Genomic DNA, 25,292 nt, shown 5'->3' with positions numbered 1-25,292 from the left:
GCGATACGTAATGTCAGCGTGTGTCGATTTAAAATGTCATACATTGATTACGAGCGTCAGAAAAACGGAAGCTCGCGAGGCAACAGCTCTAACGTCATGACGCACGGACGTAGTAGTGGTTTGGCAAGTCACGTAGGACGTCCAAGCGGTTCAAAGAGGAAGGAAGATGGCGGATAACAAAGGCGTCGATGATATGGAACCGTCACCAAACCCAGAGCCTCCTCCTTTGGCTCAAGACAACGTGCAGGCGGAGACCCAAACCGAACCTGCGTCTGCGGTCATAGAAGGTGAAACGAAGGAGGCGGAAGAGACCGAGTCGCTTGTTCCCGCTCACGAGGCGACTGCAGTCACCGGTGAAGGAGGCGGTGAGGTTAGCATCAGCAATGTTAGCGGCAGGAGCGCTGCTAGCCCGATGGATGCCAGCCCAACTAACGCTGAGCCGAGTCCCGCCGAAGCCCCGGCCGCCGGTGATGCAGCAGTCAGCGGACTCACCTCAGAAATGTCCCCACCACCCACGGCCCCGGCAGCCGCACCAGCACAGACTCCCATTAATTTACTGGATACGTGCGCAGTGTGTAAACAAAGTCTTCAGAGCCGAGAAAGCGAACCAAAACTTCTACCTTGCTTGCACTCGTTTTGCCTGAAATGTATTCCGCAACCAGACAGGCAAATCAGCGTGCAGGTGACTGGACCGCACGGGCAAACCAACACACATATTGGTGAGTTTTCTCATTAATTACGCCGCACGCGAAGTGGAGCCGGTTGCTGCTTTGACGCATAGTAGTGTTGACTGCACATCACTCGTTGTTATCATGCGTGTCATGGAAGCTTTGATCACAGAAGTGTGGCAACAAGTGCGTATATCGTTAGGACACGTCAAAATAAAAGCCTCCAAATATATACATGGGCATCGATGGTTTGACATTTAAAAATAATACATGAAATAATAGTTGTCATGCAACCATTCCTCAAAATAAAGGTACTTTTCGAATTAGCATTATGTGACTGTAATTACATTGTTTGACATCAATGGTGGCCCGGGGCCACCACGTGACCCGAAGTTCACTGATGCTGGCCGACCAGGTCCCATTACAAATTTTTAGGGCCTAACTGATTAATTGGCGAACTGTTACTTACCTTTGTGAACTCTAACTAGGGGTGGGTGAGAAATCTATCTATCTATCTATCTATCTATCTATCTATCTATCTATCTATCTATCATCAAACTTGCTTTCACTCTATGCAATTTTACATGATAAGAAATTCTTTATTAGTCTCGCAATGGAGAAATTCCCAAATTACAGCAGCAAAGTTATGAAAGGAAGAAGTAGAAGAACAAAATATAGGAGCTGCTTGAAAGGCAGCCACTCTCGCGGCACCATCTTGAAGTCAAACTCACAAAATAACACGACATATAAGACAGTCGTGCAATCTTAATCACTTTTCCTGCATACACTTTGTTGTTTGAAGCAGTTATAGATGAAAGAGGAGAGGGTCAGTGTCCTTTCACCAGTGGATCAGAGACGTCATGCTCAAAATGTGCACACGTCTGCTACAAGCTAAGTTTTGAAAGCAAACATGAAGCTGTAGTGTCCATTGACGAAAAGAGATTGGCTCACATCTCCTGTCCACGTAATCCGCTTCAACTCCAAGCCGCGACTCCCAGTTCCACATTCGCATCGGCGCTCTGCGCTGACTCTCCTTTCCTCTCATCGTCGGCTCCTCAAGCCTTGCATCCATCCAGCCGCAGACCGTCCAACAGCACCGATCTCTCCGCTGAACAAAGCGGGGCTGTGTAAAATGCTGCCCATTACAGGCCCAAAAAACACAAGCGCCCCAGAGCTGTCCAGCAATGACAGTCAAATGGCACCGGCATTCCTCCCAATCAAAAACAGTGCTGGTATACCCATGCTGCCGAGAAGGTGCAACCACCAAGCACCGAGTCTCCTTCTTGATGAATGTCGTGGCCAAAAAATGCTGAAAAACAATCCACATCCGGTCCACACGATGCAACAACAAACACAAAGTGACAAAACAAACACAAAAACAACAAAAAAAACCAAGGCTCATGAGAGCACTTGCCGACGGCTGCCTACTCGGGCGCCATCTTGGACTTCGATCGATCGAGTATTAATCCGCTTTTCAAAAGAGACATCTACAAAAACGGGTCCATTGATTGGATGCAAACTAGGAAGAAGTGATAAAAATGCACCCTCAGCAAACAATGCGGAAGTGAGAAATCCTCATTTTGCAAATCACCGGGCAGGATTGAGTCACATGACTCAGTTGTAGCATCCGAGGGAACAATTTTTTTTCAAATATGGACGAGTCTACTTCCCTTGCCTGGAAATGATCCTGGGTTTGACAAGAATGATATTGGTTAAAAAAACAAACAAACAAAAAAAAAACCCCTAAGATTTGCCAAAAATGATCGCCATGAAGCGCAATTCGCAGATGCTTGTTTTCCATCAAAGAAAAGTAAAGCTGAGCAACACACTCAAACAGTGCTTGGAATATTACTTTACAAAAGTAACAAGTTATAGTTACTCATTACTTGCTTAAAAAATAAGTAACTGACTTGGTAATGAATTAAAAGTACAGTGCTTAGTTGCCAGGCAAAATAAGTATTTTTTCCATTCTAAAAAAATTGCTTTATCTGAAATTTGGAATTTTTTTCCAAGCAGTTTTCAAAAGACGTTTGAAATGATTTGAATGGCCAGGTAATTGTACATAAACTTCAGTATTTGTTGCACTTAAAACTGACAATGGGAGGTTTATCCTGCACTTCAAACAGCATCATTTTTAAACAAAAGGAAACATTTCACCAAAATAAATACATTCTATCAAAACTCTCAATATTAGATAACATGTCAAGTCAACAGCCTGGACCTTTACGCGCTGTACTTTGGTCACATTACAAGAAGTGAACATAGATACAACATGTTTTTACTTTGTAGTCTCCAGCCAAGTAAAATAAACTTACAATCTCAGACAAGTGGTCTTGTCAACATTCTGTGCGTCAAGTATCTCAAACGTTCGAATGTTCACAGTTAAACAATATAAAGTATGTTTACATTAAATGAAGCAAATTAAATAAACTCAAACAACCTGAGACAAATATTGACTGAAAAGATTTTAAACATTTTCTTCATTTAAAAATATAAACTGTAAAACAAACTATAGTGGTTTTAAACACTGAACCTCAGCTCCCAAATATTAATTTACCCATCAATATACTCCTGGGGCGGCCTGGTGGTCCAGTGGCTAGCACGTCTACCTCACACTGCAGAGGTTGTGGGTTCGATCCCGGCTCCGGCCTTCCTGTGTGGTGTTTTGCATGTTCTCCCCGTACCTGTGTGGGTTTTCTCCGGGTACTCCGGTTTCCTCCCACATTCCAAAAACATGCACGGCAGGCTGATTGAACACTCTAAATTGTCCCTAGGTGTGAGAGTGACCATGGATGGTTGTTCGTCGCTGTGTGCCCTGCGATTGGCTGGCACCCGGGTCAGGGTGTCCCCCGCCTACTGCCTGAAGACAGCTGGGATAGGCTCCAGCACCCCCCGCGACCCTTGTGAGGCCGAAGTCTCCTTGACCCTCAGAAACATTTATGAAAACGAATAGATCCTGGGGTAAAAATTTCTGCGAGCGTACGTACCACTGGCTGGGTCCCATTCACATGAATGGGAGCTGCAGCTCGGGCTCATTCAGCGGTCACCCTGAGCCAGCAGTTTTGGGTGGACGCCGAAGGGCTCGGACACCGAAGTGTGGTGACGACTGCGCTCTGCCATATCTTTTTATCTGTAAGTTTACCTTCGCTAATGGATACTGTAACTGCGTTGACTTAATTGACATTGGATCACAGTATAAATTGACTTGTTCTAGCGACTTTCCACAGCACTTTCACCAACCTGGATGAGATGGTGTGATTGTTGTCGGGTGTTTTCAGGTGGCATAGTTGGCGGATGAATGTAAACAAAAGCGAGGCTGTCCAGCCAGGCTTTTGCTGAGCTAATGGCTAGCCACTCAACCGCCCGATTCCGAGGCTCTCGACTTCTCCAACGCCAGATCCATAACACACATGTGTAACCTCAAACTAGTGCGAAATCACAATGTTTGGCACTGTTGCATTTTTATTCTTCACGGGAACCTCGTTATATGCTCATATTCCTCATGCCCAAGTGCAACAAGAAACACTGTGTAAAAGCTTTTTTACGCGACACCATTCTAAATCATATAGCCCAGATCCTGTTGACTATTTGTCGTTCTCGACTTTGTGGGGTAAATGCTCTACACTAAGTGAAACAAAACAAAACAAAAAAAAAAACATTTCCTTTACTTGCGAAATGTTTATAACAATTATGAAATTCAGGAAAGGTAGGCACTTTTCTTTGCCAAAGAAGTGCTTTACTTCAGAAGGGTAATGGCAGATAATGGTCAGTGTGATCAGATCACCAACCAAAATGTTTGCACAGTTCAATATGTTACATATCAGAGAACACATAGCTTAAACACATTGTATGTACAACAAGTGAGTAATCCTGTTCTGTCAATGATGATGATAGAAACATGATCAGTTTCAATAGAAAATGTGTTTCCTAAAATCAGCAGAAAAAAATCTGGAAGGAATGCGACAAGCCATTTGAGGCTCAGACTTTTTTTTTCAGGCAGAAGCTGGGTAGACAATTGAGATTCACTTGGGTCATTAGTGTTTTAAATAGGTTTAAAAAACATTTAAAAATGGTTTGATATGAAATACTTAACCCCCCGCCACCCTTGTGAGGATAAAGCGGATCGGAAAATGAATGAATTAATGAAATACATATGATACATTATTAGCCATATCGCCCAGGCTTAAAATAAATCCCATTTTACAAAAATAAAGAAAACAAAATGAATTGTTACAACTGTCACTCTATAATGCGACTAAAGCCTTTCAATACAAATGCCCATATAATCTGTTTTTATAATGCTCCACAGATTGAAATGAACACATTCCCTTTCATTTACAAGTTGTACCTAAATGCAGGTAATGGCAATCATTAAGTGACCGCTAGTGTGAACCCGATTGGCGGCTGCACTAAACAACAAGCCAGCATTAATTAAACTGACACAGAGCTATATGCGCTTATCTGTCACACAGTTTAAACTGCAAATTTGTTCAGTGTGGAAAAAGTGTTTTTTCCGTCTGTAAAATGTAATTTCAAAAGATTCAAATTACAGTACATGTCATTTACACTCTTGTCCAAAAAACAAAACAAAACAAAAAAAAATTGGTAGGGGTGCACTAGTTGACGAATTTGCCCAATCGGCCCACTGCCTTTCCTGAGCAGATCCAATTGGAGCAGTCCCAGACTGATACTGTGGAGAACTGCTTTGAGGGTGATTCACTCATCAATCTGGGTCTTGCCAGGTTAGAAATCAGCGGCTTACATTCAGTTCCTCTCGTGCCAGGTCTGGTTTTCTTTTGGAATAATAATAAATAAGATTCATCTAGAAACTGTCAAGAGGATGCTTAAGTGTCAAAAAGAGAACTGGACCTGACTTCTCCCCTAGGATGTGTGCTGTGTGCCTACTATAGAGTTCTCGTGTTGGTCGGCTGGAAAAAAAAACGCTCCATCCATTCCAGCCATTTGACACAACTGCCTTAGTCTCAGATGATAAACACCACACTTTGGTTGTGGCTTTTTGATCACTAAGGCTTGAAATGTTCTGACTGAATTCACCCCATGTCTACTTGTGTGCCAAAGAAGTCAAATCTAACACACACAAGCTGTGTGTTGTCTCTGTCGTTCTCGTGGTACGATGTAGGGAATGAAAACATTTCTGGGTCAATTCCACACCCGATTGAGTATCGGTGCCTCTCAATTTATGACCTGGAAAAATAACCAGTGAAATGCTTGCTTTTATGGGCAGTGTGAAAGGCTCATAAGTGAATGGAGGAAGGATTGTCGAAAGAGGAAATTCCCTTTTTTGGTGAACAGTCCCGGCAGCCAATGCAAATGCTTGTTACAAACATGGTGGTATGAGGCATGTTTTTTTTTAGTTGCTACAATTCATGTATGCAGTAAAACACTGAGAATTGCATCATGTTAAACAGGTCAAAGCATTAAATAGACAGATGACGATATGTAATTCTTGTTCTCTTACCTGCTGCTGTAACATGTTAATTTCTCTCAAATTGGTGTTATTTGTATTAATCCTGTTTAATACTGTATAAGGTTTCAATGAAATGTAGGTGTGATTTCAGTAAGCAGCAGAGGTTTTCTGGTCCTGTTCAATTTAGAATAATTTTGTGTGTGTGCGCGTGCACACACTTAGCGCTCAATCATTCAGGGATCCGAGCAGATGGCACTTCCATAAACTGGCTGTGAGCTGCTCAAACCGGTTCTGGCTGGCTCAAACCACCTCACTCTAGTTGTTGGCTAAAATGGCGGATCAAGCACCTGTTTATTGGCTTTTACTTTCAAAACATCTCGTGACGTTTAAAATCATGTGTGTAAAATAAGTGGTAGTTCAACATCCTAACGAAATTATTCGCATGCTGGTGTAATTTGCAATTTGATTACTGTAATTAACGATCCTGATTGAGCAACTGAAGCGATTTGGGATGGAAGATCTACCGGTAATTACCTTTTAACGCAACCCGAGCATACCAAGATTGAAGCGTCACTCAAACTTCCATGACTCAAACTCAAGCTTCCAAGTCTGTGATGGCCCGACAGAAATATTTCTTTTAAGCCAATTATAATAAAAAAGTCGAATACTGAGCAAAGCTTTTAAGTAGTTTACAAGCATTATTATCTGGCTTCGTAATCCTTGAATACCGTTTGCTGTTTTTTTTTTTTCCTTCTATTTTCCTCCCAAGAAATTCACACAACTTTCCAAATAACAAGCCTTTCTAAACCCAGTTGACTTGAATCTCATTCTTTTATTCTGTCTTCTGTCCTCAGTAAATGTTATGCGATGCTCAGTGTGCCACCAGGACTACAAACAGAACGATATTGTCGCCAACTACTTTGTTAAAGATACCTCAGAGGCGACCAGCACGTCCGATGAAAAAGCTGCACAGGTAAGTTAAGAAAAGGCTGGAATTTGTCAACCCCAATCTTTAATGTTAAGGTGACATCTGGAGAATTTACTAGGACTTCGAAGCGCCGCCTGGCTGGCTTTAAAAGTTCATTGCATGACATCAGCTGAGCAATGCTGTCTTGGCTGGAGATCCGAGGGGAGGTTGAGTTAGAGACAGTGAGTGAGTGTAAAGAAAAGCCACCAGGTCTGTTACTCGTCTCATTTTAGAGCAAATAGTCCTAAGTTTGTTATACTGTATTTTGTTCGTATACCTGTACAGTATACTGCAGCTTTTGTGTTATAAACGGTGTTTGGAGCATATATTTGTGCATTTCATTGCTTGTGTTGTTACACATGCATTTTGTTCACATACTTGCATGTTCATAAAGGACATGTACCATGCTCATTTCCCACATAAGGAAATTTTGTTATAAGGAAGCATTGGACAGCGCAAATATGATTCCTTACCAGAGAATATTTACTGTAATGGCTTCAAACTCAAAGCATTTAATAAAATTTGTTCAATCAATTAATCACCAAAATGATTAACAGATTAATTGATTATTGAAATATTCATGAGTTGCAGCCCTAATTAGACAATGGGGTTGCTGGTCAGGTTTTTGAAAAATAGTCATAGAGGGTATGGAAAAGGCACTAGAAAGAGTGGCAATTAGAGCGCGACCAATGGGGCCAGAGATCTGTTATATCAGCCAATATATGGAAAAGCATTGATATATGCAGTATATATACTGTACATGAACGTAAATCCCTATAATACCCAAGACAAAGAAGCAAAAAAAAAAAAAACTTGTAAAACTCAACAGAAAGACTGTAAACTGTATAAGTCTTACAAGGTGAGCCAAAATGATTTCGTCTTATGTGTCTGCCATTTTTACAACTGGTGATGAAATTGTTTCATTTGTTTCGCCAGTTAATTTGATTTGATTACAATTCAGTCCTGAAAATTGAAGGTTTTTAGTCAAGTCCATGCGGTGTAGAGTTCATTCATTGTCTTCCCAAAATGTGCTCTAAATGTCCTCTTTGGTGCCCGAGACATTTCGGTATGCGGTGTGTGAAGTTGTCATTAAAAACTCACCCTTGGAATATCCTTGATCCTGACAAACACAAATCTTCCAAGACATTTTTACAAAGCCAACAACACTTGACAGCTCTTCCTCCTATTCTCTTGGTTGAGCTTCTGCTTAGTCAGAATTTTTTAAAAGTGTACAGTGGACCACTGCTATTCACAGGGGACATGAACCGAGCTGGCCCATGAATAGTGAAAATTCGATTTTGGGGGATGTAGGGGGCATTGACGAAAACTTTTCTCAGTTGCCAATCGGCTTGATTCAAAAATCAACGGCGTGTTATTTCAGACACCCTTTATCCGCATATTTACTTTGCGAAAACGACAACTATCCCGCAAGCCATGATTTCAACTGTACCAATCATGGAAATAACAGGACTCAGCTGGTCAAAACAAAGGCGTATGGCGTGATTGATCAAACCAAAGTTTGGTTGGCATGCAAAAGTTGCTGCATAGTACAGCATACGGTGTTTGTTGGTCTGTGTGAAAGGGGATTGGATGGGTGATTTCTATATTGACATTATGAAGGAAATTTATCGTTTGCTGTATGAATGCAGCTCTTTTACCGTGCATTTGTCCTGACTTTTATCTTTTCAAGGTATGTACAAGTTGTGAGGATAATGCTGGAACCATAGGCTTTTGCGTGGAGTGTGGAGAGTGGCTGTGTAAGACCTGTGTGGAAGCTCACCAGAGGGTCAAAATAACCAAAGATCACAAGATTCGCACTAAAGAGGATGCTGACACGGCGTCTGGTAAGTGGAGCCAAACACTATTTTCTTAACAGGCTATTAACAGCCTTTCCTCGTCTCCCACCGTAGTCACAGTGAAGCCAAGCGCTACATACGCTTCGTCATATTTCCTCCCTTCGAATGCTCCCTGCGCACACTCTGCCAATGAGAGCGCCACTGCCCCCTAATGTAGTGGAGGTGCAAATGCACTTTATTCTAGGACAGTAAAAAAAAAAAATAAAAAAAAATAAAAAAGCATGTTCCCCAAGGCCAAACGCGCCCCCCTTGACGGAGCCTCGCACCCCCCGAGGGGGGCGCGCCCCACTATTTGAGAAGCACTGCTGTATGTGTTTGATGGAACGTAACACGATGTCCTTGTTGGTACGCTAACATATTGTTGTATCTTCTATGGGTTAAGGAGGAATTAGTCAGTGGACTCACATTTATGAACCACCAGCTGTGTGTGTGTGTGTGTGTGTGTGTGTGTGTGTGCGCCATAGTGGTGACATAGCGGGCAGAAAGATTTCTCTCTCTCTCTCTCTCTCTCTCTCTCTCTCTCTCTCTCTCTCTCTCTCTCTCTCTCTCTCTCTCTCTCTCTCTCTCTCAAACGGAGTGATGTGTTGAAATATCATAGGAACACAACATGACATATTTGCCGCAATGCAAGCCCTTATCAGCATCACACGACTAAACACTAAAACACAAAATTACATTTGTTCCTCCAAAAACATTTTCCCAGGGGCATACCACATTTGTGTAGATCAATTATGCATACTTGTGAGGAAAAAACATTTTGGATAAATATTAAATTGAAAATCTAAAACCAATACAAGTGTTTAGTTTTCATTTGCGCAGTGCATTTTCCTAATTTATTCCTCGGCTTCATGCCCAAGTAGAGTGAAATATGATTACAGGTATTTCGTTTGTATTTATTGATAGTTTCACTGTATGGGTGCAACTCTGCATAGTGTATAGTTTTGGTTCCATTTTAAAATGCATTAAATTACAGCTAAAAATTTAAAGTTTGTCCCTCATTTATAAAAAGGAATGCCGGTCAAAGTTCAATGGACAGTCTTCATGTATCATTTTAATTGTCATACCTTGTTCATGCCTTTAATAATTCAAGCTGTAAGCTAATGATGGTTGTAAGAGCAGCCGCATGCTGGTGCGATACGCCATAAATTATACATGATCCGACTAGTTGACTAATCGTGACTACTGATTAGACGACTAGCAAAATAATCGTTTATGACAGCCCTGCTGCCAATGAGAAAAACACATTTTCATATGTCTATTTCTTCGGTCTGTAGCAGCATCTGCACAACCTCCCCTTGTTGACATGAGCAAAAAAATAAAATAATTAAATACTGATTTCATACTTAAATCTATCCTCCAGTTTGGGTTGATGGTATGTGTGGAAACATATCTTCAACATTTGTATCACCCAATTCATTTACCGGTGTCTTCTCCACTGTGTTCCCAGAGTCTGTGGGTACATCTGGACAGAGGCCCGTTTTTTGTCCCATCCACAAGCAAGAGCCACTCAAGCTTTTCTGTGAGACCTGTGACACTTTGACTTGCCGGGACTGCCAGCTGCTCGAGCACAAGGAGCATAGGTAGTCATTCAATTTGTCTATAAAAATAGAGAGCATGCTTGTTAAGTGTGCTCCATCTTCCAGCAGAGTTGCATTCCTCATACAGTAAACCCATCTCCATCAATGTTTCAGCTATTTTAATTTAATTTTTATTTTTTTGCACCGTTTTGTTAGGTGTTTTTTTTGGGGTGCAATGCCTCTGTTGACCAGTCGATTGTGGCACACTATTTTATTTCAGTGTAAATTTGGAAGAAGAGTGAAACTTTAAGACAAACTACAGCTCAGCTGTAGTTTTTGCTGAGTATAAAGTTTAAATGTGTGTTTTAAAGAAAATAACATTTCATAAAATTAAAAAAAATATATGCCTGGGAGTATTCAAATACTCCCCGGATTTCACTTATTGTGGGAGTGGTCTGGAATGTAACCCTTGCGGACGGACAACGGGATTACTGTATACTTTAAATATTAATTCAATTGAATTATAAATCATAAATTAAATGATTGGCTTTTTATTTTGTGTGTGTGTGTGTGCGTGTGTGTGTGTTCATCCAGGCATTAAGGCTTGATTTGAATTATTCTGTTATATGAAAGCTGTCATTGACAATTACTGTTTTTGTATTCATTGTAAATCGCTAGCGATATTGTTGTGAACATTGTTTTAATGATGTGCAATTTTACATTATCTATCAATACTTGTCTCTAAATGAAAACAACCGATTGTATGCATAGATTACAAAAGAGGAGAAAGTTCCTGGAAGTCCTCATTCGACTTCATGCCCAATCATCCCCCAAAAAATCTATAAAACATTATTCATTATTTCCCAAATGAGAGAATGGTGTCCAAAAAACTTGCAAAGGAAAAATAGATTATGAGACAATCAATAAACAAACGCTTCACAATTTGTTAAAAAGAAATTATCGCATATGACTGCAAAAAGGCATTAGTAGTTAGTAGCTGGAATTCATGAGGGTAAGCCAGCAGCTAAGAGTGCGCCTTGCATCTTTTTTTGCTGGTCGTTTGTCAACTATAAAGTTGTGGAAATGTTTGAGCATGCAAGTATAGGACTACTAGATCGATAGAAATCGTATCCTCACTCTTTTACTACGAAGCCACGCCGTTGTAACGTGCAGAATGTGATTTGTGGAATTGGGTTTGTACAAAGATATTGATGAATCATTGTGTGCGTTGGTAAATGAGATGCAAGTTTACAGCATTTTTTTGTAGATATCATCAGATTATCCTTATTGGAAAATTTGAAAAGATAATCGAGCTATATTTATTTGCCCACATGACCCACCCCTATTTTCAGGTATCAGTTCTTGGAAGAAGCTTTTCTTAACCATAAAAGTATCATTGAATCAACCATGACCAAACTCCAGGAGAAGAAAAACTACGTCCATTACTCAGTGTCTCAAGTACAAAACAGGTGAGTGAATGTCAGCTCTTTGTTGCTGCTTATTGACATTGATTTGTCAATTCCTATCATAGTGTCCTGACAAGAGAAATAGCATTTCGTGCTTTACCCACATTATTGTAATGTGTGTGTGTGTGATTTTTAAACCCAGGTTAAAAGAGCTGGCTGAATCCCATAAGAAAGTTGAACATGAGATCAAGATTGCAGTGTTTACTTTGATAAATGAAATTAACAAAAAGGGCAAGTCTTTACTACAGCAGCTGGAGGTGAGAAGAATTTATCTGACGACCTCATCTTTGTTCACTGAATTTATTTCAGTGCTTTTATTTATTTATTTTTTCTTGTTGTTTTGGATTAAAATGGGTGTCTCCAGGATCTCTGTACCTTAAACCGTCCTCTGTGTGACCATTTTACAATGCTCAAGTGTAGTTTTACAATGAAATATTCCCACTTGTGTCTAGACTGTGACCAAAGAGCGCAGTGCGAGGCTAATGGCCCAGCATAAGGATACCACCCAGCTCGCCCAGCAGATCCACCATGTGCTGAACTTCTGCCAATGGGCCATCTCGACTGGCAGCAGCACAGCACTGCTTTATAGCAAAAGGCCGGTATGTTCTTGATCAGCATGATCATATGTGTCATGTAATATTTTATTAATCACAAAGATACTTAATAAAGTGGCAACCATGGGGAATACTACAGTTTGTTTGTCATTTTTAGTGTACATTATGCTGCCTGCGCCAATTGAAATGGATTCATGGGAGAGCATATGCCAAGTTTCCCCATTTATGAGTTTAAGTTAATCATCACAATAATTCAAAAATTACGCCACAGAGTTTCATGAAACATAGTAGAGCAGTGATTAGAAACTAAAATGATGGAGGGAGACATCATTCATATGCGTTGTTCACTTTAATTTTTAAATACAGAGCTGGTGTTGTTTTTTTATTTTTGTACTCCATATAATCAAAATTGGGGCCGGCTGCGCTGAAGGGACAAAAATAAAATAATAACAAAGTAAAATATATTTACAGTAAAACAATAATAAATACTTGCTGTTCCTTCTGTGCTTGCCCTGGCCTCACTCACTGCTGGCCTAACTAAAAACTGATCAGCGACAGTAGAAAAAATGTTTATAATTTAACTCTCCCCGGGGCTACCAGTCGCCCACCCCTGTTGTAGAATGGTGGTGCATTAGCCAAAGAAGAAAGTTACTCGTTTTTAATGGAATTGTGGAGTCAGGTCAACAAATGAGTTCTGTGTGTGTGTATTTACAGATTCTATTTCAGCTTCGCCAGCTCTTTAAGGCAAGACTGGAGCCAGTGCCTGTGTCTAATGGAGAAGTGCGCTTTTTCTGTGACCCAACCTTCTGGGCCAAAAACGTGGTTAATCTAGGTATGGAGCAGATTTCACATATGATGGCAGATTTTTCAAGTTTCAGTTGTGACCTTGGGTCTTAATTTTACTTCTAGCAAGCATGAAAGCAACCCTCATTGTTTGGTCAATTGGTTGGTTATAGCAGCGTTACGCAAAAACGTCACCATTGATTTCCATCAACATCCTAGCCTCATGCCCATTCATCCCTGTACATTGAACACTTGACTCTTGCACATTCTTAATCTTTTTGTCAAGTACAAAATTACCTTGTAGGTTGGTGAAATTTAAGGCTCTTGCGTTTTCGTTCTGCTACATCCACCCCTTTGATGCCTTGCATAATTGCACATATTGAAGCTGTTATATAAGCCTTACCCTTATCTCTTTATATTTATTTTATGTTATTTTCACAAGTCTTGGGACTTAGTGCGCTAACCTGGAACCTCGGGGATTGTATTTCGTGCCTGACATGTGAAAATTTGTGTTAGTATCACCCAAAAAAAAAGACATGCATTTCAATTCATTTCAGATTCTTTATGTCGGTGTTATTTTGTCCAATATTTATGGTATCTAGAATTATAACGCTTGTAATTAATTAATTGATTGCTTTGGATGCACCCAGCTGTTTGTGTGAGTACCATTTTTTTCCAATTTTAGGTAATCTGGTAATTGAGAAGCCACCGCCGCCTGCACATCCTCCGAATATGATGGGTGGAGGTGCTCCCATTTCACCAGGCCAAGGTCAACATGGCAAAAATCAAGGGCAGATAAATTTAGCCCAGCTTCGTCTGCAGCACATGCAGCAGGCAGCTTTTGCACAGAAGCAGCAACATCTCCAGCAGCAGCAACAGCAGCAGGTGCAGCAACAGATGCGCCTTGCTTCCCAAATGCCCCAGCAACATACCAGACAGACTGTCCCACCCATCGTACAGCAGCAGGTAATTCCAAGTGTCACTGTTATGAGCAGCCATCATAATGCAACCGTGTCAGAAAAGGCTATGTATATTTAAAATCAAACCTTTGCTTGGGAAATTGATACATTATTCATGAACACACGAATTCGAACTCTCTTCCCCGTGTCGTCACCAGCTTGAATTTCTAACGTTCTGCATTACTTTCTGACCAGCCTCCCAGGCTCATCAGTATGCAGCAGCACCCAAGAGGACAAATGGTCCTAAATGGTGGGCCCGTTCCCTCCATGTACTCTTCGTCCCACCATATGCGTCTACCAGGCCCACCACAGGGACAGGGCAGGATACCCCCAGCTCAGCCGAGACACAACGGGCAACAGTTTCCCACCATGATACAGCCTCACCTGCAGCGACAGGTCAGTCCGCACTTGCACGGACACGCAAGCACCCGCACAAATCTGTCTTCTTTTTCTTCTTCTCTTTTTATGTGACACCAGTTTTTTATTAATCACCTGCTTTAATCTCCACACATGAGCCTTTTTTTTTTAAGTGTTCCCCACCACACGGTGAATGGTCACTCTAAAAGTCACTCATCACCAGCCTCGTAGTGGCGAATTAGCCACAATTCTCCGAGTGAGACAGTGGCCTGCTGGCACCAGGGACGTGCGATCCACTGGTCTGCTATTTAGTTATTTCTCGTGCTCATTTTCGCCACAATAACGTCACTGACCAGAATTCATAAACCGCAGTCTCCACACCAATAGAGGGTGCTAATATACTGTGATAAGGTCACGAGGGGTTTGGAAACAGTAATTGTGTACAATGGAAATGATTTTGAATCTTTTTGGGGGGGCCGACATTTCCGACTTGGCTGACTTAGTGGAACAGCAAATTAATAAGTGTCCATAGTCTGTTTCTGTGCGGCCCGGTACCAAATGGGTCTAGCCCGGTGGTTGGGAAGCCCTGATCTAGACTATCAAATGAAATATACCCAAATGATGTATTACAATGGCAAGTACTGAATCCCAAATTGCAAGTTAAATAGCCGCTAGTTTAAAAATGAATATTACTAATATTGAGTGTTTAGAATGATCACACTCTGTTTTACTAATGAGAGTCAGGGTGTTTGCGTTTTATATTTAAGTAATGAATGCAGTACTGTGTACTGGGATATGACTGAATCTTATTGTGATGGAATTCTTTCTTTCTTTCTTTTTTTTTTCAATGCAGTGCATATTGATTAACCTTAACTTTATGTAGCGTCGATCAATCAATTTCCAAGGTAGCCATTAAGAATGCGGTGTCAAAATGTACACGTACTTCCTGCATGTAAGACTAGGACAGCGAAACCTCCACTATACCCCGCCATGTTTGTTTCTGTGTCCAGATGTCTTTAGAATCTGAGATGAGCCACCAAAGGTTTCGTTTCTTACTGCAATCTGGGGTTTGGTACCTTTTTCCTACTTTGCCATTCGTGTATTTGGTGTAGCATGTTTGTCATCCAAATGCATGACTGGTAACCATCTTCAACACAGCAGACTTTTTAATTCTTAACAACACTCACTGGGTGTCTTGCATTCGTGTTTTCCCAACTTTTCCCCTCTGTCTCCCCCCTCAATCCTTCCTGGTTTTTATTCAGCATTCCAACCCAGGCCATGCAGGCCCTTTCCCAGTGGCTTCGGGCCACAATGCAAACCCCACAAGTCCTACCAGCGCCAGCATGGCAGGAGCACATGCTCATCGAGGCTCTGCCAATCCTGTCATCGCTCCTATTGAGCTCATCCCCTCAGTCACCAACCCAGAGAACTTGCCCTGTCTACCGGAGATCCCACCCATTCAGGTGTGCATATGAGAATTTTTTTTCCAAGCAAGGTGCTGATAACCAGGACTGAACAATTTTGAAAAATAATGAAAAAATTACTTCTGGGATTTATTTTGAGTTGACTTCCCCATTAATCATCTGCACTTATCTGGAGCACCAATTAAATGTAACACAACCGTACATTTGTTTCCATAGCTAGAGGATGCGGGTTCGAGCACCCTTGGCCACCTCCTGACTCGCTACATCACAGCCAGCACACAACAGCAGTCGGGTTCAGTGGACATGAACCCCTCCCCTGGACTTTCGATACACTCGCCTGGATCCTCAGGTACCCAAATCCTTACAAATTACTCCACCACTCTTGTGCCCCAGACTCACCTTATGTACTATTTAACTGCCGTATTTATATTACACCATTTGCATCTGCAGGTCTTTCCAATGCACACACGCCCGCACGACCCTCCAGCACATCCAGCACAGGCAGCAGAGGCAGGTGAGGTATCACTGCAGCTTGTGGGCCATTATTGGCCTGCACACTGTCTCAGACCGGCCCATGCAAAGTCTTTGTGAAGTTTTTTTCCTACCCCTCGACTTGATTTTGTTTTTGTTTTTTTAAAGCAACTGCCAACAAAGCATAAAGTGGTCTTTACGTGAGCAACATATTTCATGCACGGTGGTGGGAAGAAGGCCAGGGGTATTTGCCCTAACAATGATTTGTGTGTCCCAACTCGGAACAGCTAATGAGTTAGTAGTTGGGGCTCAAAATGTCTGCATATTTTACAAAATTAATGTGCAGTGTAGATGTGGATTGTGAATGTTAAGTAGTGATAAAGTTCATGTGTGTATTCTGTGTGTAATATTAATGACAGATTATAATTTTGACATTTTTCATTTTTGATTACGAAGGCATTTTTACACTGCAGTTACCAACATTCAGCAGCTATTAATTGCATATGTGCAATGAGGGAACACCGAGTCGTGGCGTGACGTGCAAGGTGGGCACACAAATTCGAAAAGCACTTATGTGATGTCTCGCGTCCAATAGGAGATGGTCTGGCGGAGTGATTTCAGGATCCTAACAGCAATAGACCAACCAGTGAAGAAAGCCTTGGGGTTTCTTCCTGGTTTGCTGCTCTGCAGGCACTTCCAAATAGGGGCAAGCAAAAACCAAGTGCAGTGTGAAAAGGCCTTAACTATATAAAGCTTATCAGAGCAACACAATTCATTGCTTTATGGCTTGTTTGTTGGGTTGTTGTTTGATTTTAAGCAGATTTAATTTTAACTGGTTTTGCGCAAGTTCAGTTTTGAGCTCACGTGTCACAACTCTTGGACCATGATTTCTGAGAACAACCCTTTTGTAAAGACCTTCAATTTATACTGAACAAAATAGCATGACGTGGCCCTCTGCAGTTGTTCCATCTTCTTCGATGGCCCCTTTGGAAAATTTGTTGGCCACGCCTGCTCGAGATAGTCGCGTTTGATTCTTCTTCTCATTTGACATTTTGTAATTTAAGGTGATTTGTTCTCTCCTGCTGTCTTCTCAAGTTGTAGCTCTGCGGGGAGAACAGCAGCCGGTGGAGGTACTGTGGAACCTGTTCGGGTCAAACAGGAGCCTGATTCAGAGGAGAGTTACAGGTGTCCAAGTACTTCCACGAAGGCGGAGGGAGCACAAGACTCTGGGAGGAGTGCTTGCATGGTACGGAAAATGGCAACTAGTGTAGTTGGAGAGATGCTAGTCTGCGTTCTGTGTACTGGCGAGTCACCCTTGAGCAAGGCACTGACCTCACGACCCTAGCTGGAGCGATAAAAAAATTGCTTGCGGCCCCCTTACACTGACATCTCTCTTTGCCTTCCTGCCTTTATTGTGTCTTAAAAAAGGATTACCGGTAATTCTCCTTGAAGTTTTTCACACTTTGCGTCTTCACAATCACCACATTTCAGGAGCATGCAGACGGGGCCAGCCCTTGCATGTCCAGGAAAACTTGAAAAATGATTGACAAATATTGCAGTCATGGAAAACACATGCAAAATGAGAGGAAAAAGTCAAAAAGCTCAGCTCTGCCTCTTGCCGGCACAGCGTCACATGTGACACTACCAACCAATCAAATTGTGTTTTCCCTTGGAACAGTTCTGCTGCTCAGTGTTTTTATATGACTTTGTTGCTGGCTTTACCGACCCAATTAACAATTTATTTCCCCCAATGAAGCGCCAAGACTGGCAACTTTCAGTTCAAGATTGTTGCTGTAGCACCGTATATCGAGTGTGAGGTTTTTCTCCCTCTCTCTGTCTCCTCAATTGAGATTTCTCTACCATTTGTTTTATTGTATATAACAATGACACCAAAACCTGCCTTTCTTCCCCCTGCAGATGGGCAGTCCTAGTCCTGTAAGCAACACAAAGGAGAATATTAAATCAGAGGCCCAGTCTCAGACCTCTTGCTCTGGGCTCAACGGCTCTGGTACGCAGCTAACCAATGGATGCATGGACAAAGGGCAGGGTTCATCAACCGCAACGGGCAATCTTGACGTGAAGGAGGATGACCCTAATGAAGACTGGTGTGCTGTTTGCATCAATGGCGGCGACTTGCTGTGCTGCGATCGTTGTCCCAAAGTGTTCCACATGAAATGCCATGTACCCACCATCAAAATCTTCCCCAAGTGAGTAGTCTGCAAAGAAGACTGACATAGATGCATTCTGCACTATCAAATTTGCACTTTTCCTTTGAATCACATTGTTTTGTTTTGGGTTTTTTTTTTTTTTTTTTGCATATTTCTCAGGGGGGATTTTCTGTGCACATTTTGCCGGAGTATATCTAGTCCTGAGATACAATACTGTGACGACAGCAGGAAAGTCAGTGGAGAGAATGTCCTAAATCCTGAAGACCAGAGGGCGAGTACAGCCAGCACATCTGCACTAGGCTTGAATATCCTTACTGACGAAATTAATTGGCTTCTTAATTGTCTGCAGAAATGTGAGCGCCTCCTACTGTATATCTTCTGTCATGAGCTGAGTGTGGGCTTCCGGAAGCCTGTCCCGAGCTCTGTGAGTAGCCATGCACACCCACATAAAGTAGAATGGACTCTGCACACGCACCATTTCCGCATTTGGGTTCGACGGCATGCTTGCTTGCAGTCGTTAGTCCAACACATAGCGATAGCATCAAACTTTTGACAATCTACTCACTGTCTCCTGAAATGACATAGAGTTATCGTGAATGACGGTTCTCTTTTCTTCAGCGATCTGAGTATTGGCAAAGTTGAATAAAAAAGAATAGAAAGCCTTTTCCACATTTTATGGTGCAGGTGCATTAAAATTTTCTTCAGGAAAACATAAAAGACAGCCAATAATAAAATAAAAGCAATGAAACGCATTTACTCCTAACTGCCAGAAGTGTCAAATAATTTAAGATGATAACGTGATTTTTGTTAAAGCGATACTTGCATCGACATGGAGTTTCACTCAATGAGCTTGACACTTGCGCTGATGCAACGGTGTTGGCAGACCCATCACTTGTTAGGTGTGCTCAAATTAAAAGTGGAGTGGAATCATTGAATACAATTACCGGCACACCACAGAGATGGCTTCATGAGCGATATTCGTCTTTAAAAAATCACAACTTATGATGACATTTCCACCTTGAAAAGCACCGGCTCCAAACTATTGACTATAGCTATTACACAAACACAGTGAGGTTGTTTTTCCTCCAGAGGTCATCCTAGTAGATTGAAACAAGCAAATACCAGAAGCACATAACACGTCGCACCTTTGCCCCGGAAATGGCTAATTTGTTTGTGTCGTGCTCGAGCTTCAAAACTGGTAACCACAACAGGGAAATTGTATTTTTCGTCACCAATGCAAGTTCAAATATTGTTTTCCTTTATACCAAGAGAGTTGTCATGAATATATTTTCTCATTATTCAAAGCTGCAGTCCACGTGTCTCCATCAGGCGTGCAACTGCTTTTCTTTTTTCTTTTTTTTTCTTTAATTTAGGTGCCAAACTACTACAGAATCATCAAGCATCCGATGGACTTGAAGAAAGTGAAGAAAAAGCTGCAGCTCCAGAACTCCCAGTACTACACGTCCATCCAGGAATTTGTGTGTGACATGCGCATGATCTTCCAAAACTGTGCAAAGTACAATGAGGTGCGCAGCATGACTCTTTAGCCTGCTTTTGGAAATACCACCTGGTGTGTTTCTGAGCGTGCATGCATTTCTTGGTGAGAATGACCGCAACCGGTTCAAAGAATAGCTTTTAAGAAACTGCAGTTTACGTGCTGTTGGAGTTATTAGCATAGCGTGTTTTTGCAAGTGATAAGATATTGAAGACGTACGTCCCTGGGGCCACAGACAAACATGATTATCCTAAACTTTGCATGTTAATCATACTCACAGTAGCAGAGGGAGAGAATACACCACACAACTGTTAACCGACAACGATTAAAATAATGAGGATAGAAAGCATGCAATATGACATTGATTCCAAAGAGAATGGTTGATGTCATGATCGTACATTGCACACAAACAAAAGTGTGTTCCAGGACACTTGTTAACGTCTGATTGCTCCCAATTTCTGGACTATTGCTCCTATTACGAAAACCTCGGGTTCAGATTTTATTTAATTTGTTCTGTGACCTTGTTTTGAACCTGAATGTGTCGCAAATCGAGGTTGTTTCCCGTTGAAATCAATGAAAATGCAATTAATTCAGCCCTCAAAAGCAGTTAATTTGCTGGATCATTATGGGTCTGTCTTCACATCAAAATTAGTGAAAACACATAATTGCAGCAAGGAAGTAAAGTCTCTCATCGGATTACCTGTCCCAAATTCACCTTTGGCCACGATGCGAGTGCTCCCTGGCGATAGTGAGAGCAAGTGGTATGTGGTAGAAATCAAACCCCTGCCTCAACTGTTCTTTCAGGGTGTTCATATCAAGCTAGTTTGCAAATGGAAAATAGTCCATAAATTAGGATAGTGCCTCAAAGAAAATTTGGTGAGCAATCAACTTGGTTTTTTTATAAACAAAATTTGCCCCGTGATGGAAATCGACGTCTCTTTTTATTTATTTTGAAACATATTAAATCGGTTTGTCAACCTGAAATAACTAAAGGACACATACGAAGAAGTAAAGTGAGGGAGATTTTTCCTCGGGCGGCAAATCACCTTGAACGCGATTCACTTTTGGTGATCATGATACAGGGGATAGCCTGGACACAGTCACCCATCCACAGACCTCCGATCTGTTCTTTTACCTCAGTTGCCTATGCTGTGAACTCTTTTCTCCCCCTGCTACTTGACTGTCTGTGTTGTAATGTTATTGCCCCTTTTTAGATGTCTCGAATAATCCAAGTTTATGCTGAGGAGAAAGCGATTAATACGCAGGTAAGATGTTTGAAATAGAGCACAGATGTCCTGTCCCCTCCCGCTGAGGCTTTAAGAAATATTTTTGTAATATTAGAGGAGTATGTAAAACAGTCCTCATATTGTTGTATTTCTACTGTCTACTAGGGGGATGAATTGACTAGTCCAGAGGTGTCGAGCTCGTTTCAATTCAGGGGACACATTCACCCAGATTGGATGTCAAGTGGGCCGGACTGGTATATACATCACTGATAAATAACAATAGGTCCATTTTTATTTTTTAGGGAAGTGAGGGGGGGGGTGTAATTACATTTGGAAAACATTCACATTTATCGATTATCTTGTTGCAAGTTGCAAATCCTATTTTCCAATCTATATACGAGATGTATATTTGATAAAACAACCTATGATTTATAAATTATATAAAATTTACAGAAATGTCCGCATTTATTTGGGAAGTTGTGCAAAATGTACGGTGAATATCTATTAATGACAACCACAGTAAGTGCAAAATAGAAACTTAAATTAGCTGATACCACTTTCTACCTTGTTCTAAAAAGCAGGTATATTTTAGCTAAAATACAGCGAATATATATATATATATATATATATATATATATATATGAGGTAAGCATTTAGTCGGAATAAAGAATTAGCAACCCATCTCCAACTATTAGCATTCATCAAATGATCTTGTATATCTCACGAAGACATTTTTAAAAACATGTCCCAAGTTACTTGCACAGGCTCATTTTTGCATCTGAAATTATTTATCAAACAGTATAAGGTATTATGATGCCTACAGATGTTTCTTACTTAATGCATGGATTGCAATCTTTTGTCATTGTCAACGACATGCTTGAGTCGACGAGTCCAGACTTCCAAAGTGTGTGTGTCAAAATAAAAACATGAGTTTCAAAATAAGAGTCTTATGTAAAAATGAATTAGAACTTTCCAGACAGGCAGAACAATCCCCACAGGCCACAACTGAACCCCATGTCGGCTGGTCCTGGCCATTGGGCCATACATCTGAAACCACTGGACTTGGTTGATGTTGTCGACTTTACAACTTCGCTTCAGCTGGAATCTGTCTTTTGGCAAGAAGACGGATGCCTCGCTGAAATCAACATGCTTGTAGAAATATCTTATTAAAAATGAGGCCGGTGGAACAATCACTTTTGAAATATACAAGGCTTTCTCAAATAGAACTAAACCGTAAGTGCCGTGCACTCCCTCCGTCTGAAAAGGCATCAGCTAACGCTAGCTGACAAAGAGCTTAAATCCTCACGTCAGCTATCTGCAACTTCACCAAACATTCTCCGATAACAAGACGATATATTGCAGTAGCTGATCGGTAACCTCTTTGTGTGTGTGTGTGTGTGTGTGTGTGTGTGTGTGTGTGAGTGAGTGAAATTAACGCTGGACACCCAAAGAAAACATCCCAATGGGTGTTTCTGCCAACCGTCAACTTTCATCCCACAGCTTTAAGATGCGGCCCCCAACCCTCTACTCACTCATGCAGTCACAATTCACAGATGCCTTCAGGGTCTCACTTAGTCAGATCTTATGTGCATAACTTTTGCAGCACTCCACTCAACGCAACTGCAGGTTTCCTACAATACATTATCGCAAATGATTGTTTGTGTTTTTCTTAATTATGTAGACCCAGTCAGATCTCCAGAATTGGGGAATGTACAAAACAAACCGACTGAAGAGTTAATCCTCTGAAAAGATAACCCCAGTCTGTTTTTATAATTTATTTTAATTTGTCGGAGCGGGGTGGGGTCCAATTCAGGACTCTACTGTGATCTTTATGGATTATTAACTTCTGTTGATTTTTATTATGCTCAATGGGGTTTATAAATAATAAATGGGAACAAGAGTCACCTCATTGATCTCCAGGCTGGTCAACACGCATAATTAAATTTACCCGTGAGTGCATGCTCAAAGGGGGACATAACCCCACAGACGGTAGCAGAGGCCCTGGATGCATGTACACAGCACATGTAGTCCCAAGAAAACTAGAGCTGCAGCGTTAGTGCGACTAAACGTGCGTGCAAACACACTTGGTGAATTGCAGCAATGTTTCCTGGAGCCACAGTGGGTTGGGATGTGGTGAAATAAATTGGCAAGATTTCAGTGCTCTGTATAGCAAGGTTCAGCCAGAGCTACCGTATTAGCACAGCTTTTAACCACATCTAATTTGTCTCCTCTTCAACCCATTTTATCCCCAACTCCTCGTCTTTCTCCTCCTTCCCCGGCAGGATGGATCAGAGATGGCCGTCTCCGGTAAGGCAGTGAGTGTCTACTTTGAGGAAAAGCTGCAGGAGATCTTTCCGGGACAGAGCTTCCCCGAGCCGCCTGATGAGCAAACCGTGGACACAAACGAAAAGGAAAAGGAGAAGGAGAGGGAGGGGGAGGAAACGGAGGACTCTGATGACGACTTCATTCAACCCCGACGTAAACGGTTAAAAACTGATGACAAAATTTTCCACATCAAGTGAGAAGAGCAGCGGCGATCTCTTTCTGGTTTCATGAACATTTCACAACTTGCCTCTTCAGATTTTTAAGTTGAATTTGTTTGACAGTTGTAAAGGACTTTTTTTTTTTTAAGATCAAGCATTTTCATTTGTATATATGTTGTGATAATTTCTTTATAAAACAAGCTTTCCCTGACCTAAGTGTAATAAATATAAAGTACTGTAACTTTTTTTTTGTTTTGTTTTTTTTTTACTTGAAATGTGTTGACTTGATGAATCTGTGTGTATAAGAAAATCTAGCCCTTGGAATGAAGGCATTCCTGCAGTATTCATGAGTGGGTGCATCGTCAACTGAAATATATTAAAGGAAATATATGTTGTAAATTGGGCTTGAAAGTCGCATCCTTTTTAGTGTTGCTTTTCAGGTGTATTTATAGTACATGAATAGATGGTATTCTGATACATCCATGTATACTTACATTAATACAAATGCAAATCCTTTGCGCATGTTCACGTTTCCCCGTGCCGTATACTTGACGTAGTGTGTTAACACAGCAGCTCGACAATTGTGCAAGTCTTTCCTGGAATGCGGAAGTAATGAAAGCACGTGACCTGTAGCGTGAATCCTGAACGCGGTGCACCGGCTGACGCGTGCCGGTTGGTTGATGGATGCTGACTGCTGAGTCAACAGTCAGCTGACATTTCGGGAAAGTAGCGTTTCCCTTGTCTTAACCGCCGTACACGTTTACCTCTCGCATAGCGTCTGTTGTATGTATGGCGGCTGACAACCAGTTCAAGGTGTTTGCCGCCTACTCCCCAAAGGCAGTTGGGATAGGCTTCAGTACGCCCGCATATGAGAAAATGGATGGTGTTCTATCGTAAAAAAAAAATCCTCACGATCCTACTGGCCAAGGACACCAACAAGGCGCTTAGTTGCCTTATGTCTCAGCGAGGCTCTGCTTTAACTTGACCTTGAATTTGAACAAAACACCATCGGTCCCAGCCATTCTTTTTGCACACGATGGCACATTGTAACCGCTCTCTTTAACAACCGCGTTCTAAAAATATAAAGCTGGTGACAGTGTTAACTAATTACAAAATCAGCACGTGGAGACACACGATGCACTTTTTGTCAAGGTTTGTGGATATGTGACAAGTTCGTGTGAAATATTTGTGTGCCTGTACACACGTGCAGCCGCATTGCATATGGCGCTTCTTAAAAGTGGCATTTACTTGGAACGCATACATCAAAATGTTGATTTGCCTAACTTTTACACATCACTTAAAGGAGAAGTCAAGTCAAAAGTTTCTGAACAGTCATGTCATATTCAGCCTCACTCGTCTAGACACGGCGTTCTGTTTAATTATCTATCTATCTATCTATCTGTCTATCTGTCTATCTGTCTGTCTGTCTGTCTGTCTGTCTGTCTATCTATCTATCTATCTATCTATCTA

At 41.5% G+C, this 25,292-nt stretch overlaps 1 protein-coding gene across 5 annotated transcripts; it reads left to right on the top strand.

The window, feature by feature from the left end:
• Nucleotides 1–103: 103 nt before the first annotated feature.
• On the top strand, nt 104–24,221 carry trim33 (tripartite motif containing 33). Of its 5 annotated transcripts, none has more exons than XM_019873110.1 (21): nt 104–719; nt 6,951–7,069; nt 8,754–8,907; nt 10,367–10,499; nt 11,789–11,905; nt 12,045–12,159; nt 12,355–12,501; nt 13,171–13,288; nt 13,925–14,205; nt 14,394–14,594; nt 15,566–15,622; nt 15,818–16,018; nt 16,196–16,328; nt 16,430–16,493; nt 17,552–17,696; nt 18,368–18,657; nt 18,778–18,889; nt 18,968–19,042; nt 19,992–20,144; nt 21,328–21,378; nt 23,622–23,861. In XM_019873110.1, the coding sequence occupies exons 1-21, from the start codon at nt 167–169 to the stop codon at nt 23,859–23,861; spliced, it is 3,459 nt and encodes a 1,152-aa protein (XP_019728669.1). In that variant the 5' UTR covers nt 104–166. The 5 variants fall into 5 exon arrangements, with proteins under 5 accessions (XP_019728669.1, XP_019728668.1, XP_019728670.1 ...); XM_019873109.1 differs by having other exon boundaries at nt 105–719; nt 17,546–17,696; nt 23,622–24,221; XM_019873111.1 differs by lacking the exon at nt 21,328–21,378 and having other exon boundaries at nt 105–719; nt 17,546–17,696; nt 23,622–24,221.
• Nucleotides 24,222–25,292: the final 1,071 nt, after the last annotated feature.

This window comes from Hippocampus comes, unplaced genomic scaffold (genome assembly GCF_001891065.2).
Source record: "Hippocampus comes isolate QL1 unplaced genomic scaffold, H_comes_QL1_v1.1 scaffold28, whole genome shotgun sequence".
In the NCBI taxonomy this organism is placed as follows: Eukaryota; Metazoa; Chordata; class Actinopteri; order Syngnathiformes; family Syngnathidae; genus Hippocampus; species Hippocampus comes.
The sequence above is the reverse complement of the archived record's forward strand: the minus strand, read 5'-3'. Positions and strand labels throughout refer to the sequence as shown.